This window comes from Rattus rattus, chromosome 10 (genome assembly GCF_011064425.1).
Source record: "Rattus rattus isolate New Zealand chromosome 10, Rrattus_CSIRO_v1, whole genome shotgun sequence".
Taxonomy (NCBI): domain Eukaryota; kingdom Metazoa; phylum Chordata; class Mammalia; order Rodentia; family Muridae; genus Rattus; species Rattus rattus.
In genome coordinates, this window is record NC_046163.1 from 18635489 (window position 1) to 18651242 (window position 15754).

At 41.4% G+C, this 15754-nt stretch overlaps 1 protein-coding gene across 1 annotated transcript; it reads left to right on the top strand.

The window, feature by feature from the left end:
* Positions 1–386: 386 nt before the first annotated feature.
* On the top strand, positions 387–14776 carry Atp6v1g3 (ATPase H+ transporting V1 subunit G3). The gene is made up of 3 exons (XM_032915634.1): positions 387–490; positions 10133–10233; positions 13288–14776. The coding sequence occupies exons 1-3, from the start codon at positions 409–411 to the stop codon at positions 13459–13461; spliced, it is 357 nt and encodes a 118-aa protein (XP_032771525.1). The 5' UTR covers positions 387–408; the 3' UTR covers positions 13462–14776.
* The last annotated feature ends 978 nt before the right edge of the window (positions 14777–15754 follow it).

A 15754-nucleotide genomic window follows, 5' to 3' on the forward strand; every position in this document is an offset into this window, starting at 1 on the left:
ATTGCAGAGACAAGGTGCAGGGAGAATTGTCGTAACCTGAAAGGCAATTCAACAAGAAGTCAAATATTGGGGTGGGGATGGGCATGATGGAAACTCGTGTACCTAGAGATGTCTTACCCATTTCTTTTAAGTTAACCCAGTAGCCCTGTTTAGTTACCTTGTTTATTTAGAGCTCAAGTCAGTGGCAGTGAATTGTCAATGCCTTGGAGAAACTAACTTGTTTTCCTGGATTCCTCCTTGAGCTCACCTTGGCACCCAACTCTCTGATCCAATCTGGCAAGTTTGGACCAAACACCTACGTGTTCCCTGTTGACAAAACAAGCTGAGTTCTGTGGTGATCCATTAGGGAATAAAAGGACCTGTGAGTCCCAGCTTCCACAGACGTCACCTTCCTTGGAGCAAGACACCATGACCAGCCAGTCTCAGGGGATTCAACAGCTCCTGCAAGCAGAGAAAAGGGCCAAAGACAAGCTGGATGAGGCAAAGAAGAGTAAGTGTCACCCAAGGGGCTGGTCGGAAAATGCAGAGGGAGGAGGGAGAGGACCATGGGCTTCCTAGTCAGGCAGACCTGTATTTGAACAGTAAGGTTACCACATTCCCAGTGAAAGCTTAAGCCATTAGCAGGAGCTATGCAGCTGCATGTCCACAGTCACAGCAAGAATGGGGTTTTGTCGATTAGGGTGACACTTCTGAGAGGCCGTGTGCTAAGTGAATAGCTCCAAGAGAATAAAGTTATGGATCTAGGCTTAAGCCTACCTCTGCGTCTTCTTTTACACTTCCTCACCTCAGTTGGCACAATATTGTGAAATGGTGAAGAGAAAGGCAACTTTCTGATAACGTCCGTCACTAGACAGTTTTTATACAAGACTGACATCTTGAATTCTGGCTCCCCAACCGAAGATCTGTGTTTCTCCAGGATTCTCTCTCCTATCATTTACTAATATGTAACAATTTGAAGTGCCATTCATCTTTTTTCTTGCTTTGTCTACAGATAAATTCAAAATCAGATAGGCAGGGAGCTACGGTGTCTCTACAGTGTTGCTTGTGTGACTTTTGTCAGACAGGAAGCAGGTAGACACTCTCTGACGTTTGCAGTGATGGTAAAACCCTTCCCCTTTCTTATGGTGAATCGGTTTCTGAACATACGGAAGAGAGGTCTTTAGTGGGTCGATAGCCAAGGAACTTGAACCATTAATGACACTTTATTTCCTTTCCCTATGACAAAACCATGCACGCAATTGCAAGAGAGTGTGAATGCAATCATTTTACAGAAAGCCAAACGGTCCACAGCCTACCAATTTAAACAGTCTAGAAAATTCTCAAGTCTTGTATTCTAATATCTCTATGCACATTTAAAATGTCTAGAATATTAAGAATAAGGGCCAAGCCTTTTAAGGTTCTAAAGATTATTTTTTTCCCTAATCTTTTCAATTGTCTCATCTATACCTGTGGCATTGCTTTGTGTGTGTGTGTGTGTGTGTGTGTGTGTGTGTGTGCGTGCGCGCGCGCGCGCGCGCGCGTGCAAATCTTTACAAGGTGGTAAGCTTTTTTTCACATAAACAGTTTTTCTTTAGATGCACTACTAATCACATGTTATTTTTGCTGCATGTATGGGATCTGATCAATATCATTCTGTGGTTCCAAAACAATCATGCCAACTCTAATCAGAGTTCTTAAAGAAGAAATATCACTAATTATGCCAAATGTTTATGAGGAGTGCCACTGAGGACATTGTGTCCTGGAGTTCACGGTGAATATAAAAGCCGAGCTTCTTTCTCCTCCTTCCGTGACTATGCTGACCTTGGGGAATCATTCCTCAGAAACCATATTGAAACTGCATACTGTATTATCTGTGCTCCAGAAAGCCATTTTGTTAACTGACACCTTCATGTGTGAGTATGTGTGTACACAAATTTATCTTATATATCATATCCTGGCTCCTGAATATCCAAGCCAGTAGTCAGCCAATAGCTAATAATAACCAACTAAGCAACCTGTAAGAGTAAAAGGCACGGGTAATTTGAAAATTATAATTTGAAAGTTAATTTGACCCTCAGCACTGCTGAGCTAAGTAAGACTTCCAGAGCATGTCAGGATGTCCTCTTTGTGCCCTGAAGAGACTTTGGCACAGGTTGCACCTAACAAGGCTGCTTTGCCCCACCCTGTCAGCAGGTGACAGTTTGATTATAGCAGCACCCGCCTTACTCAGTTATCTGTGGTCAAGAGAAATACCACTGTATACACTTGGTGTGTGGCCCGTTCTCTCATGTCCTTGTCATTTTCATTCCATTCACTCAGTTGGGTGAGTGTGCATGTGGTGCTGTTGGTGTAACCTCATGAGTAGACCTCAGGTCTTCCTTATTGAAGTACTTGGTGTGCTAAAGACCGGTTAAATGCCAGTTCAAAGGAGATGAAGGAATAACAGAGGCACAGAGAGTTGTCATTTTAATAAACACAGATACATCATTTCTCCCAGAAGTAAAAAAGGTTCATTTGAAAATGTGATATATAGGCAGAGCAGAGATTTAGAGTAAAGGTTATAATAGATCACCATCTCTTTCTTAAATTTATTTAAAAGTCAGGAACTCAGAAAATTGCTTTGGTACAGTGGGTGGGTATACTTTTGTAAGAGAGAAGCAGTCAAGGGATAGAGTAAAGAAAAGGAGAAAGAGAGGAAAAGTAATTAGAATTATTCACTGTTTTAGGAAAATCTAAGAGCAAAGAGGTTATGGCACACACACACACATATACACACACATACAACACATACACACACATATACACACAGACACACACAAACACAGAAACACATACATACATACACACACATACACATACACACACATACACACACATACACACACATAGATACACACACACACATACACACACATATACACACACAGACACACACAGACACACACATACATACACACACGTACACATACACACACACATACACACAGACACACACACACACATACACACACATATACACACACAGACACACACACAGACACATACATACACACACACACATACACACACATACACATACACACACATACATATACACACACTCACACACACATACACACATATACACACACACATACATATACACACACAACATACACACACACAGGCACACATACACACACACACACACACACACATATTGCTGACTTAGATTCCAGCAAGGCTGTTATATAAGAGTTTATGAACATCCTGGAGGGATGTGGTTAAAGGACTGTAGACATGGTGCGTCAGGAATTCTTTCAAAGTTGGTGAGGCCTGTCCCAACCAGCTCTCATGGCCCTCACTGGAGCCTGACCAAGATGCTTTGAGGAGAGCAGGCAGGCTGCAGAACAGATGGAAAAGTCCAATTATGTGGAAGCAGAGAAGAAAATCCACCCACTGGAGTGAAACATCTGCATTTCTTGATGTAAAATTTTGAGTCGCTAAGTCCATACAAATACATGTTGTATGGCTATAGTTGTTTCTATAATCTATAATCTATACATGGTATTGGAAGGACAAGAAAACTGTACAATACTATATTTATTAGAGTGCAAACTGAATATATAACTGAATCTATAAATATATTTTGTTTTGATACCTATTCTAGATGTATACAGCGCCATAAGTAGAAACAATAGAGAAATGGTGAAGAATGGAGGAAAGGGGTTTGATCACTTCCATCTAGCCCTAATGCAAGGTGTGGGACCACATCTCCTATGCAGAGAAACAGAAGATGGTTCGGCCCACCAAGCAAGGCTCTGATGCATATTCTCACCTGCTAAGCAACCATGGTGCTTGTAAAGGGGCCAACAGGCTTAGTGTACTTTGCTGCCCATTGAGTCACATTTGCTCTGTAAGTGTTCATTAACCAAAACAGAAGCTGTATGTTGTTCCATAACAGCTTACATGTGTTACAAGGGAATGTCATAGACGTGCCCTGGAGGTACAGATCCGGCCGTTAAGCAGAAGCATGGATCAGAATTGAATCAGAGATCCAAAATACCAGCATCAGCAGGAGCAGGAGACATGCCCTTCTCTGAAATAAACGGCAGTTTTCCAGCATTTACACCCTTGCACATGACTCTACGCCAGAGCTCCAGGTGAAGGGTGCTCTTTTGAAATGTCCCCATGCGTGAAGTTCCAATCTTACAAAAAGTCTGCATTTCAAACTGTTTTATAACACGTGCCGTGACGTTTTACAAATGCTTCAGTCACCTGCTTTCCAAGCTACAGAGAATGGCATGTGTGTTCACTTAAAAGCCATAAACCGCATCATACGATGTACACCCAAAGCTATGGTAAATGCTTAAACACTTACATCTGGATGTGAGGAAAGCTGAACAATCAAGGACATTTTAGAACTTCCCGGGAGCTACAGACAACGAGAATGTGTGAAGGACACACCCTACTGCTCCCTACCATGTTAGTCCTCCCTGAGTGGAGTCTGGTACAAATTCAACTTCCGACTCTTAATGAGTGCATGGCCCCAGCAGGTCATTGTCCTCACCTGACTGTGGCCACTTCCTCCATCTCAGAATACCTCTGGGAACAATGCCTCTACATGTTGTGGTCTTGAGTAACAGAACTAACACTCGCGAAAGATTCTAAACTTCCCTCCACATAGCAAGGGCCCAGTAAATCTAATCTATTAATAGTACTCCAAAGAATAAACAGAATTCAGAGAGCCTCAGGATGCTGACCTTCACGATCTTCTGTCACCTGAGTCTCCCAGTGAATCACTTTGATGCAACATATACTCGGGAAATGTTTCTGCTTTCTACTTAGGTAACATTCGCTCACGTAGTCCTTCAGTCTGGATTTTGTGGGTATTTCACTCATCAGTTTTAGTAAGGCAGCAGATCTCTCATTTGTTTCCAAATCTGTAATCAAGTTTTTTTTTTTTGAACAAGCTCCTTTGTTTAATAAAATCTCCACTCTGAAGCTGGATGTTTTGGTTCATGAATACATGACTTTTAATAAACCAATAAAATAAAACCCGTATATAAAATTTTGTGGCCCTGTCTTATATACTTTGCAGGCCTGTAAATACTTCCCCTTTTCTTTATAATCCACCCAGTAACAGAGTATTTCTTAAGTATACTGTGTTCTCACATCTTTGAGTAAATTGTAGAAAGAACCAGAACACTTTTGTCTAGTAACAGCCTTTAGATAAATTTAATCCAAAAATCTATGCAGTTTTGTTATAATTTTTAAGAGGAAAATATGACCAAAAGAAAAGTACATTAGGCATCAAGGAAAGTAGAGGTGAAGGGAAAGACTCTGGCTTAGTAACAGTCATGGTCACCAGAGATGGCTCGACTGTTTGTTTTGTTATATTTTTCTTCCTGACGACTTGCTTATTTTTCCAGTGATTTTAACAATTGTTAAAAAAAAATAGCATTCTTTAAATCAAGAAGGATTTGTCATCATATTAACAAGTTTCCCCAAACCAAGAATGTTCCTTCCAAGTATTTTCTAGAATTGGTCTTCTTTGAGCACACCATACTTCCTACCTCAGGACCCACTGTGCTGGGTGTCCCTTCTCTCTCAATGAGGTTTGCCCTTTGGGTAGCTGGAAGGCCCTTTGACTGACTCCTATGCTCCTTAGCCATTCCAACCAAGAGAGTTCATCTATATTAGCCACAACCTTTCACAGTTCTCTCTACCCTTAGACTCCTTTACCCTTCATAGTGCTCAATATCCCTGTCATGTTATGCACATATTGTCAGTGATCTGTCTCCTGGACTACATTCAGAATACAGACAGTAAGGTTTGCAACCTTACACTGCTATATCCAAAGATCTACACGAGTGCAAAGATACACACTAGACATTCAATACTGCTAGCTCACCAGGTGCCTTGCTTCAGTTCTCTCTAGCTTGTGTACTGTGAGTCAGATCCTCTGTCCCTTTTGACTTTCCTTACTTCTCTACCATATGCCTGTTCTTGAAGATTGACTGTTGCTATTTCCCTACCTTAAAACAGTAGCCCTCTCTTCATTCTGCATGTTCTCCTTTGATTTCTGCCCAGACACCATTGTCACAAGTAGCACATACAAAGACCTAAATGGCTTACATGTTAATCTTCCCTCCCCATCATCCTCCTGAATTGCCGACATAGCTGTTCAACTGTATTCTGAGTTTCAATCCTTGGATATCCTCAGGAGAGCCTTCAGGAGGCTTTCTAGTGACATTCCCAGACCTGTCCTCATAGCAATGTCTCCTATCTGAAGGTATTCAGAATCACTAAAGACCAATGTCTCCTATCTGAAGGTATTCAGAATCACTAAAGACCAATGTCTCCTATCTGAAGGTATTCAGAATCATTAAACACCTAGTCTTCACCCTGCGCTTCCTGAATATCTTTTGCTAATCTTCAAGATGACTTGGTGTAGTAGATGATTATTTTGACCTGGACGCGAACAAAGACTCAGAAATTGTAAATGACTTGCTCATAGTTTCGAAGTTTTCCGTGTCTTCCCTGTAATATCTACTGTGTAATTCTGACTCTCTCCTGAGATGATAAAAAGAAACCCCGTTTTTTCATGAAATATTTCTTAAATAGCATCGAAAGCAAGAAAGAGGTGTCTTTGTGTCTAATACTTGTTTGTATCTTAGGACACATAGTCTTTTTGCCTGCCCTAGGCATGCAGCTAAATAGCATACTTGGTGCCTTGCCCTCCATCTCCAACATAGAACCGCTTTTAGCTTGCCCTGATTAATTTGTTTTAATTTCTTCCCACGCATTGGAACATCACTCCAATATGTCTGCATCCCCTTTCCTCCCCAGGAAACACATCATAGGATCCCTTTGAGTAAATTAATGCTTAAATGTAGAACAGGTCTGTCTGTACAACAGGCCAGGCATGGAAAACCGACTGACTTTATTCAGGGGGATTATTTTGTCCTTTTCTAATGTCTGGATGTCCCTGTCCATCACTCCAGCTGTCTGGACTCCCTGCATACTTTTTTATGAAGCTCCCCAACCAGTCTTCATGGAGCCCCTGATGAAGTTGTCTGCTTAGATCCCTGGCTTACAATGCTAGCATAAAGGTGCAGGATGGTGGCATGGGTTGAGGAAAAGCCTCTATGTTCTACAAGCTTAAGATGTTTCTCTCCGTAAACTTTCCAATGATTGCAGAGTGAATAGAAACAAGATTAATGTGCCATTATTTTCCCGGTAGGATTTCATATGTTCTCTGAAATTTTATTCGTTTGATAGTGCTCTTCTTGGAAGCTGGGGCAGGATGTGCATACTTCCACATACTATGCTGAATTAATAGCACCTTTTTCATGGTAAGGATTGTATGTGCACACTTCTGCCTTCTCTGGCTCTGTGCTTATATAGGAGGTAGTCGAGAATCTCCAGACAAATAACTGGAGACTAAAGGCAGCCTTTCCCTCTGGATCAGCTCTGCAGCACCCTATTAATCCCATTTAAAACATAATGCATTTCCTGAGCTCCAAATCAGAGCTCCTGCTCTGGGAAGTCTATGTAGCCTTATAAGTACTGTGGGCCTATACATTCAACTGTTACATTAAAAAATCCAAGTTGTCCCATGTGCTCATCTCTATGTTGATAAAGAGTATGTTGGGAATAAAAATATGAATTTCTTTTATTATGTAGGAACTGTTTTAATACTTAAAAAATAGCTATACTTTCAAATGTTGGTCCTCTCCCCACTCATGGAGAAGCAAGCTGGAGGTTAATACAGTGGATTTGATGCACGCAATTCCCTTCACCTCTGACTAAACCATCAGGCCTATGCTTCCGTTTCTTCCGCTGGGTTAAATCAGGTGTAGCACATGCAGACGTCTGCACAGCGGCAGCTGCTGAGTCTATCCAGAAAATTGCTGTGCCAGCAGCGGTGTCCCGTGGCTCTCCTCTGTAATTGAATGCAAACCAGCAGGTGACCGGTGCCATGACAGGGGAATCATAGACCAACTCCAAGACTATGGATGTGTGGTGGAGCCTCTTAGGGCAGTGCTGGATTCTGCTCAGGACTCAGCCACACATAGCTTTTCCTTTTACTGCTGCCTTAAAAAATGTACTAGGGACACGACTTTGAAACCGGTCATTTTGCCTAGTATGGGATTAAGAGGGGGAGCAAGGCTAGTTTGCTCCATTCATTCCGTAAGGTAACTATGGATACAAGTCATCACTAAGAAAATATTAGCATATATTTTGTATTTTCATCCTGATGTCAATGACAAGACGCAACAAGAGGATCTCTGTGAGTGGGGTGTGTTTACCACCAAGAACTGCTTAAAGCCATAAGCTCCTGAAGCATTTAGGGTGTACGACTGTCAGGAAGCATTAACCAATAGGCAGAGGGCAAGGCTGGCTGTGAGTGTCTCACTAACCCTCCAACATCAAGGCAATATTAGTTTCCATCAGAGTTTGTACTTAAAGTGAATGAAAACAGGGACGGTTGTGTATCCTGAACAACTGTTACACAGTTCTACCCAAGTGTAGACGGTAATTTGTAACGCAGTGACTCGGTCTTTATTCTGAATATGTTTTCTTTTTTTTTTTTCTTTCTGTCCTAGTGAGATGGCTTCACAGGTAAATGTCCTTGCCAAGACAGTTGAATTTGAGTTTGACCCCACACAAAAACGTAAAGAGAAAACAAACTCTACAGAGTGAATTGTCCTCTAACATCCATACACACACACACAAACACACACACACACACAAAATAATAATAATAACAATAATGATAATAATAATAATAACAATTAATTAAATTTTAAAAATTCCTTCTTGCTATTTAAGGAGGAGTATGTATCTAGTTTAAACTGTGCACAGTATAACAGTTAACAGTTTATAACCTGAACGTAGGACACGATCAGAGAACAAACCATGTCAGATAAACAAAGAATATGGCATTTAAAATAGCAATGACTCTGAGAGAGAATAATAAGGCTCAGAGTTTCTTTAAAGTTTTAAAGCTACAGAGCATTCATTGCCTGGCCCCCAGAAAGTGGAGACTGGTGGGGACGGGGCGGCCATTAATATCAGTCTCTTCTCAAAAGAATGCATGACTAATGGTCCCCACTGCTGTGTTTGTAGATGACTTTCATCTACTTTGTCTTATGGCTCAAGGCTTACACCTTTGCTCTTAATAAAAGGAAAGAAGGCTACTTAGTTAAATCTCCCAACCATTAAAAACAATTGGTTTTATAGCCTCTTTCAAGTCCCCCTCAGAGAAAGCTACCAGAAGTGGGGGGAGCCTACTTTGATGTGCTGTGGAGCTTAATCAGACATTTCTAAGGTAGCAAAGGGGAAGAAAAAAATCCCAATAAAATGCTTTAAAAAATGAAAGTCATTTGATAGAGTCTGAGCTGCAGTCTGCAATAATTCTGGAGATTTGCCAGCGCTAAATAGGATCCAGTTGGTGTGGACTGAAGGATGCCTGGCAACCAGTCAGGACAAAAAAAATTAAAAAATAAAATAAAATCTGACCAAATGATGTCTTTTTTTTGAGTAAGTGACAGCTAAAAGCTGTTCTTCAACCGTTACTGCTGTGGGTACATGGGTAGATATTTCACTTTAACAGTTAAGTGTGAAAGAAAGTCGTCTCTCTATGCTCTAAAGAACCCAATTGAAGAAAACAAAAAAAAATATTATTTTAATGAAGTTTGACATAATGGGAAAAAATCTTTTTAAAGAGAGAGGAGGGGAGATTCACCAATGTATTTTAGAAGAAGTCACTTGTTTGTCACCTAACTTGTGTTCTTTGAAAGATAAGTGAGGTCGCTTCGATGGCTGCGCTATCTCTCCAGCGCGAATGTTTTGTTTTTCATTACTATTTTCTGAAGTGTGTGTATGTATATGAGCTTGTGCCCGTGACGGTGCACACTCAGATGCAGGCAGTTGGAACCACTAGAAATGAAATCTGGGAACCGAACTCAGATCCTCTGCAAGAGCAATACCAGCGCTCATAGGTGTGGTGGTTCACGCCTGTAACGCCAGCACGCAAGAGGCAGCCATAATTCGAAGCCAGCCTAAAGCACAAAGCAAGTCCTGGGTCAGCTAGGGCTACATAGTGAGACCCCGTATCAGGAAAAGATGTTTTTCTGAAGTTACGTCTGTTGCGGTTAATTCTCAGGAAAAGGAAAGAGACTGAAGCAAGCTAAGGAAGAAGCCGTGGCGGAGACTGACCAGTACAGAATGCAGAGGGAGAAGGAGTTCCGCCTGAAGCAGTCTAAGGTGAGGAACACAGCAGCCCCGCCTCCAGGTACTCAGATGAGGCGTCTCTGTGTGTAAATGCTGAGACAAAACACTAGAACAATCTGCTGGAGTTCAACAGATTCAGTCCGGCCAAGGCGGGACATGCGGCTAAATCTTAAACGAGTTACTAATTTCACTTTCATGAGTAAAAGCCAGTCAGTTGCTGTCTGATGTGCAGTGAGCATTCATTTTCACATCATGAAATCAACACCTGAAAGGGTTAAAGTATTCTTGCCACAGAAATACATATATTTTGTGGATTAATATTTAATAACAGGATGCAGGATGAATTTGTTAGGTCAACTCTCTTTCAGCAGAACCACATAGATACTTGTCCCTAGTCCTGTGGTGCCACACGCCCTTGCAGTCCCAGACTCAGGAGGTGGAAGCATGGGGAACTGAGCTCAATGCCTCCTGACCCTGTTTCAAAACCACAGAAAGAAAGAAAGCCCGTGCGATTCCCTTATGATTCCTTGACAACTGGATACCTTTGTTCAGTAATTTTGTCATTTAAATATGAAAAAAATGGCTCTCTTTTTTACACTATCGTTTTGAAGTGGATGCAGCTTGTAGTGAAAGGTAAGTGCATGATCAGGCTGGAAAGATGGCTCCGTTGTCAAGAGACTTCCTGCTCTTTCAGAGGACCTGAGTTCAATTCCCAGGATCCAGCAGTTCACAACCACCTGTAACCCAGTTCTAGAAGACCCAGTATCTTTTCTGACCTCTGCATGTACGTACACACATATGAGTAGAAAACAAAGGGAAACAATAAATAAGAAAATAAAAGCATGATATTTTCAGAAAGGACGCCATACCATGTTGCAAACAGGTCTAGAAGAAAGCATTAAGTTCTATTTATCAAAGCTAAGTAGTGTGGCATGTCTTTGCACCATGAAAATAATAAATATAATTATATTCAGAAACCTGTCATTGCAAAACAAAGCACAAAGCATGAGAGTTCAGGCCTCTTCACCAACAACTTTAATTTTAAGAAATGCACGAAGAATTCATGGAGATTCAGAAGTTGAACCCAATTGTAAAAAGGAACAAAAAGTTTCTCAGTAAGTTCTTTGTCCAAATAATCGTCCTTGTTAGAATAGGAACATAGCTTAGGGTAGAGTATTTGCCCCGCGGGTGTTCAATTCTCTGCAGAGCCCTCATGACTGGTGCTTATGTTTTCTGCATATTTTTAAGTTCGTCTATTCTAACCGAACTTACCCTTCTCTTCCTAGGGAGAAAAAGCATCTCGCTTCCATGGGGCCTTTACTCACAGTGTTCTGCACAGCCCTCTTGTGTTTAAAGGGCTCATCTTTCTTTATCCATGTCCAACAGTTAGCTTCTCCACCTGACCACCTTATTTAAAGTGACCCCTCTACTAAAAACAAAGGGAAACAATACGGTCTTTAATTTTTCTCCATGGCATTTATCACCATATGATGCATTGTATATTTGCGTTTACTATGGTTGTCCACCATAGCAGACTTACAAGTCTAGAAATTATGGATTCTCTGTTGTGTTCTCTATTGTTTCCCTCGATCTCCTGCTACTCCTCCATAGTAGATGTCCAATAGACCCTTATCAAAATAACAAATCAGCAAGTGTTTCCCTGTCCTCTTATCCTTGTTGCTAGAGCTTGTCATGGGAATGGTATACTAGAACAGAGAAGGCCGCCATCACCAACAACAGGCAGCTTTGATTATCCTCTGTAAGTGCTTCTGATACGGCCACTACATCAAATTTTAAAGTAAGAACAGAGCTGGCCATAATTTTAGAAACTGGCTAGTTTTAACCTCGTGAAACGTTTCACAGGAAGGACCCAATGTAAACCAGACAGGAGCTTTGCTCTCTGCTTTGGACAATAACTCCTCATCACTCTGAATAGACTTCCTAGACAATTTTACAGCTGAGTGATCAAAGGTGCACATGTGAAAGCAACCATAGCTTCTGTTACATCAAGCATAGTATAAAACCATTAGAGCAGATCTTCCCTGGCACACTCTCCCATGTCAGCATCTTTTTCAATCCCTTCATCCTGAATATTTCAATTATAAATGACGTTATCAAGTCTCTTAGCATCAGCATCAATATGGGCAAGGTTGTCACTCTTAAGCGACAATACTCTTGGCTCAAGCGTATGCTATAGGATGATCGACTTCCAATTCATAGAAAGCTCCAAGTGTTCAGGCCTTGGACTATGTGAAGTACAGAACACAGGGACTGAGTTCTCTGCAATATGAGGGGAGCCTCACAGTCCTATAATAAGTACTGAGCATCGGCGATACTTTGAAAAGTATTTACCTTTCAGGCTTTTTATACTGAAAAAAGGCAAGAAGATGAAGAGGTCAAGGTCACTGTCAGATACATATTGAATCTGAGGCAAAGAGGGACTACATGAGACCCACTCTCAAAAGTCAGAAGAGGAAGAGAAGGAAGGAGCAGAGGAGGGAGAAAAGGAAGGGGGAGGAGTGGCTAAGTTTAGAGCAGTGGTTCTTGGCCTTCCTAAGGTTGTGACCCTTTAATACAATACAATTCCATATGTGGTGGTGACGCACAACCATAAAATTATTTCATTATTGCTACTCCATAACTGTAGTTTTGCTACTGTTATGAATTGTAATGTAAACATCTGTGTTTTCTGATGGTCTTAGGGGACCCCTGTGCAAGGGTCATTTGATCCCCAAAGTGGTTGCAACTCCCAGTTTGAGAACCACTGGTTTGGAGAGAGAGAAATCATTAGCAAACTACTGGCTTTTAGAAAATGTTAGCTCCATTCCTTTAAATTGATAACTTCCTTTGTTACATTATATTCTGGTCAGCTAATGACTTGATATGAAGATGCTAATAAGGATATTCATCCTTCACAACCAGGGTCTTCGTGGTCCTGTCTGTTCCCAGAAGAAAGAATTCTAGCGAAAAGAAAAAAATCACACCATGAAATAACCATCAAAGATATAGGCTGAGTTATAAGATAATTCAATCTAACGGTTTTAATCTGGCCTATGTTAAAATAAATCTCATATCTTGCTTTCACAGATAATGGGCTCTCAGAGCCACCTCTCAGATGAACTCGAAGAGCAAACACTGGAGAAGATAAAGGAACTGAGCGGAAGCTACCACAAGTGTATGGAAAGCGTGATTAAGCAGCTGTTGAGCATGGTGTGTGATATGAAACCGGAAGTCCATGTGAACTACAGAGCCACCAGCTGAATGTACCTCGTCCTTCCAAGTCCACAGAGAGAGAGTCGGGATATGCTCTGTTAGGATGAATTGTCCACCAAAGTTGCCTACACACTTTCATGTCACGTATTTCTTGGGTGGCACGGGATTAAAAAATAAACAACATGGCGTCATTTCTCCTGGATGGCGCTCAATCTGAAGCAAGTGGAGGAAAGGAAGGAACCTGCTGTTTAACATTGAAACAGCGATCGCTCTAGTACATTTCACACTTCTTTCTATTGGCTCAAAGGACGCTTTATTAGGTATACTCCCTATATAATAGGTTTTTTAAAGAGGAGAACGTAATTTTGATCCTTAGATACCTCTGAAATGAATATGTCAAGACTTTAATTAATTAATCGATGAGAAATACCATAGTACTTCACTGTCAGTCCAAAAGGCATTTTTTAAACTGTGGGAACAGAGACAGAAACAAAATGTTACAAGTCACCTTAGAGATGGATCCCATCACTGTTACCCCTGCCTAACTTCAACTAACATAATGTCACTCTGTTTTAAGGGCAGTTTTGAGGGAAAAAGTAAATATCTGAGAGCGTTGATCTCTGGGTAGATTTTGTCGTTTGTAAAGAAGTGAACCTCCAACGTAAAGAATTAGTATGTGGTATTCTGGTCTCCATATTAAATGAGCTACATGCCCGACAGCTGGGTATGTTGTTAGTTCAATGTATAAATTATCTTAGGCCTAGTGTGGAGTTCAAAATGGCCATTAGAGTCTCAGAACTTGACCCGGAGTTGTCTGGGAAACACTGGCAGCCCTGGATTCCCTCTGGCAGTGTGACACCAACATCTAGGCCTTTCTCTTACTGCAAAGTCCGCACCAGGAGCAATAGCAGTATTGTTGGATGGGGGAGGGGTGTTTGTTTGTTTGTGTTTTTGTTGTTAGTCAAGTTCTCACTCTGTAGTTCGGACTGTCCTGATTTCACCCTTTGGCTCTGATTTCAAACTCATTGCGATCAACCTGCTCTGTGCTGAGTACTGGGATTACAGGCGTGTGCCACTCGCCCTCTTCCCAGCATTGCACTTTCAAGCACCATACGTAGACAAATTTTAATTTCATAAGTTCATAAATATTGCTATCATTTTAAAATAATTTAGAATCCCATAGTCAATTTTATATTCAAAGTTGATGAGAAAATCGAAATTCCACTTGATTCCTTACTATTCCAACTTTATGAATAAGGAAAACTAAATCAAGTTAGCTTCTGGGATTTGTGTGATAGTGCTTTCCAGTACAGGAAAAATAGCTTATTCCTTAATAAACAGAAAAGTCCAAAACATTCTGAAGAAGCCCATCTCTGATGTATATGTTTACTGTAGAGGAGAACAGACATCTAGAAGAGCTGACCTATTTGTTTCCTGGGAGGAATTTCCACTTTCACTCAGTTTTGGAGAAGCCCACTTATGGAGATGGGAGGGAGGGAGGCCAGACACACAGAGTGATGAGAGCTGCCCATTTGAAACGTCACGATGTGGACAGTTCTGAGCACAGCTTACGGTTTGCATTGCATGGCATAATTTTTTTCCATCTTTATTAAATTGAGTATTTCTTATTTACATTTCAAATGTTATTCCCTTTCCTGGTTTCCATGCCAACATCCCCCTAACCCCTCCCCCTTCCCTTCTATATGGCTGTTCCCCTCCCCACCCTCCCCCTATTGCCGCCCTCCCCCCAACAATTACATTCACTGGGGGCTCAGTCTTGGCAGGACCCAGGGCTTCCCCTTCCACTGGTGCTCTTACTAGGATATTCATTGCTACCTATGGGGTTGGAGTCCAGGGTCAGTCCATGTATAGTCTTTGGGTAGTGGCTTAGTCCCTGGAAGCTCTGGTTGCTTGGCATTGTTGTTCATATGGGGTCTCAAGCCCCTTCAAGCTCTTTCAGTCCTTTCTCTGATTCCTTCAACGGGGGTCCCGTTCTCAGTTCAGTGATTTGCTGTTGGCATTCGTGCATGACATAATTTAATTGCCTTTATATCGCATGTACATTTTTTAAAAAGTCAATACTTTGCATGTGGAAGTTTTAAGTATGTTATCTTAAACACAGGCTAACAAATTTCTGAGCCGAAACAAAATGAAAGCACTTTGAAACACATCAAACTTAGCACCTGGCTTTTCTCACAACCGAGGCAATGCCACACAGAGAAGGAAGAAATGAGAACTGGCAGCCTGCATCTGTCCTGCATGTGCCTGTCTCTCCACACATCGCACTGACACACTGCTCACTGTTCCTGAGGCTCTGGCTCTTTTGGGCTCAGAGAATGGC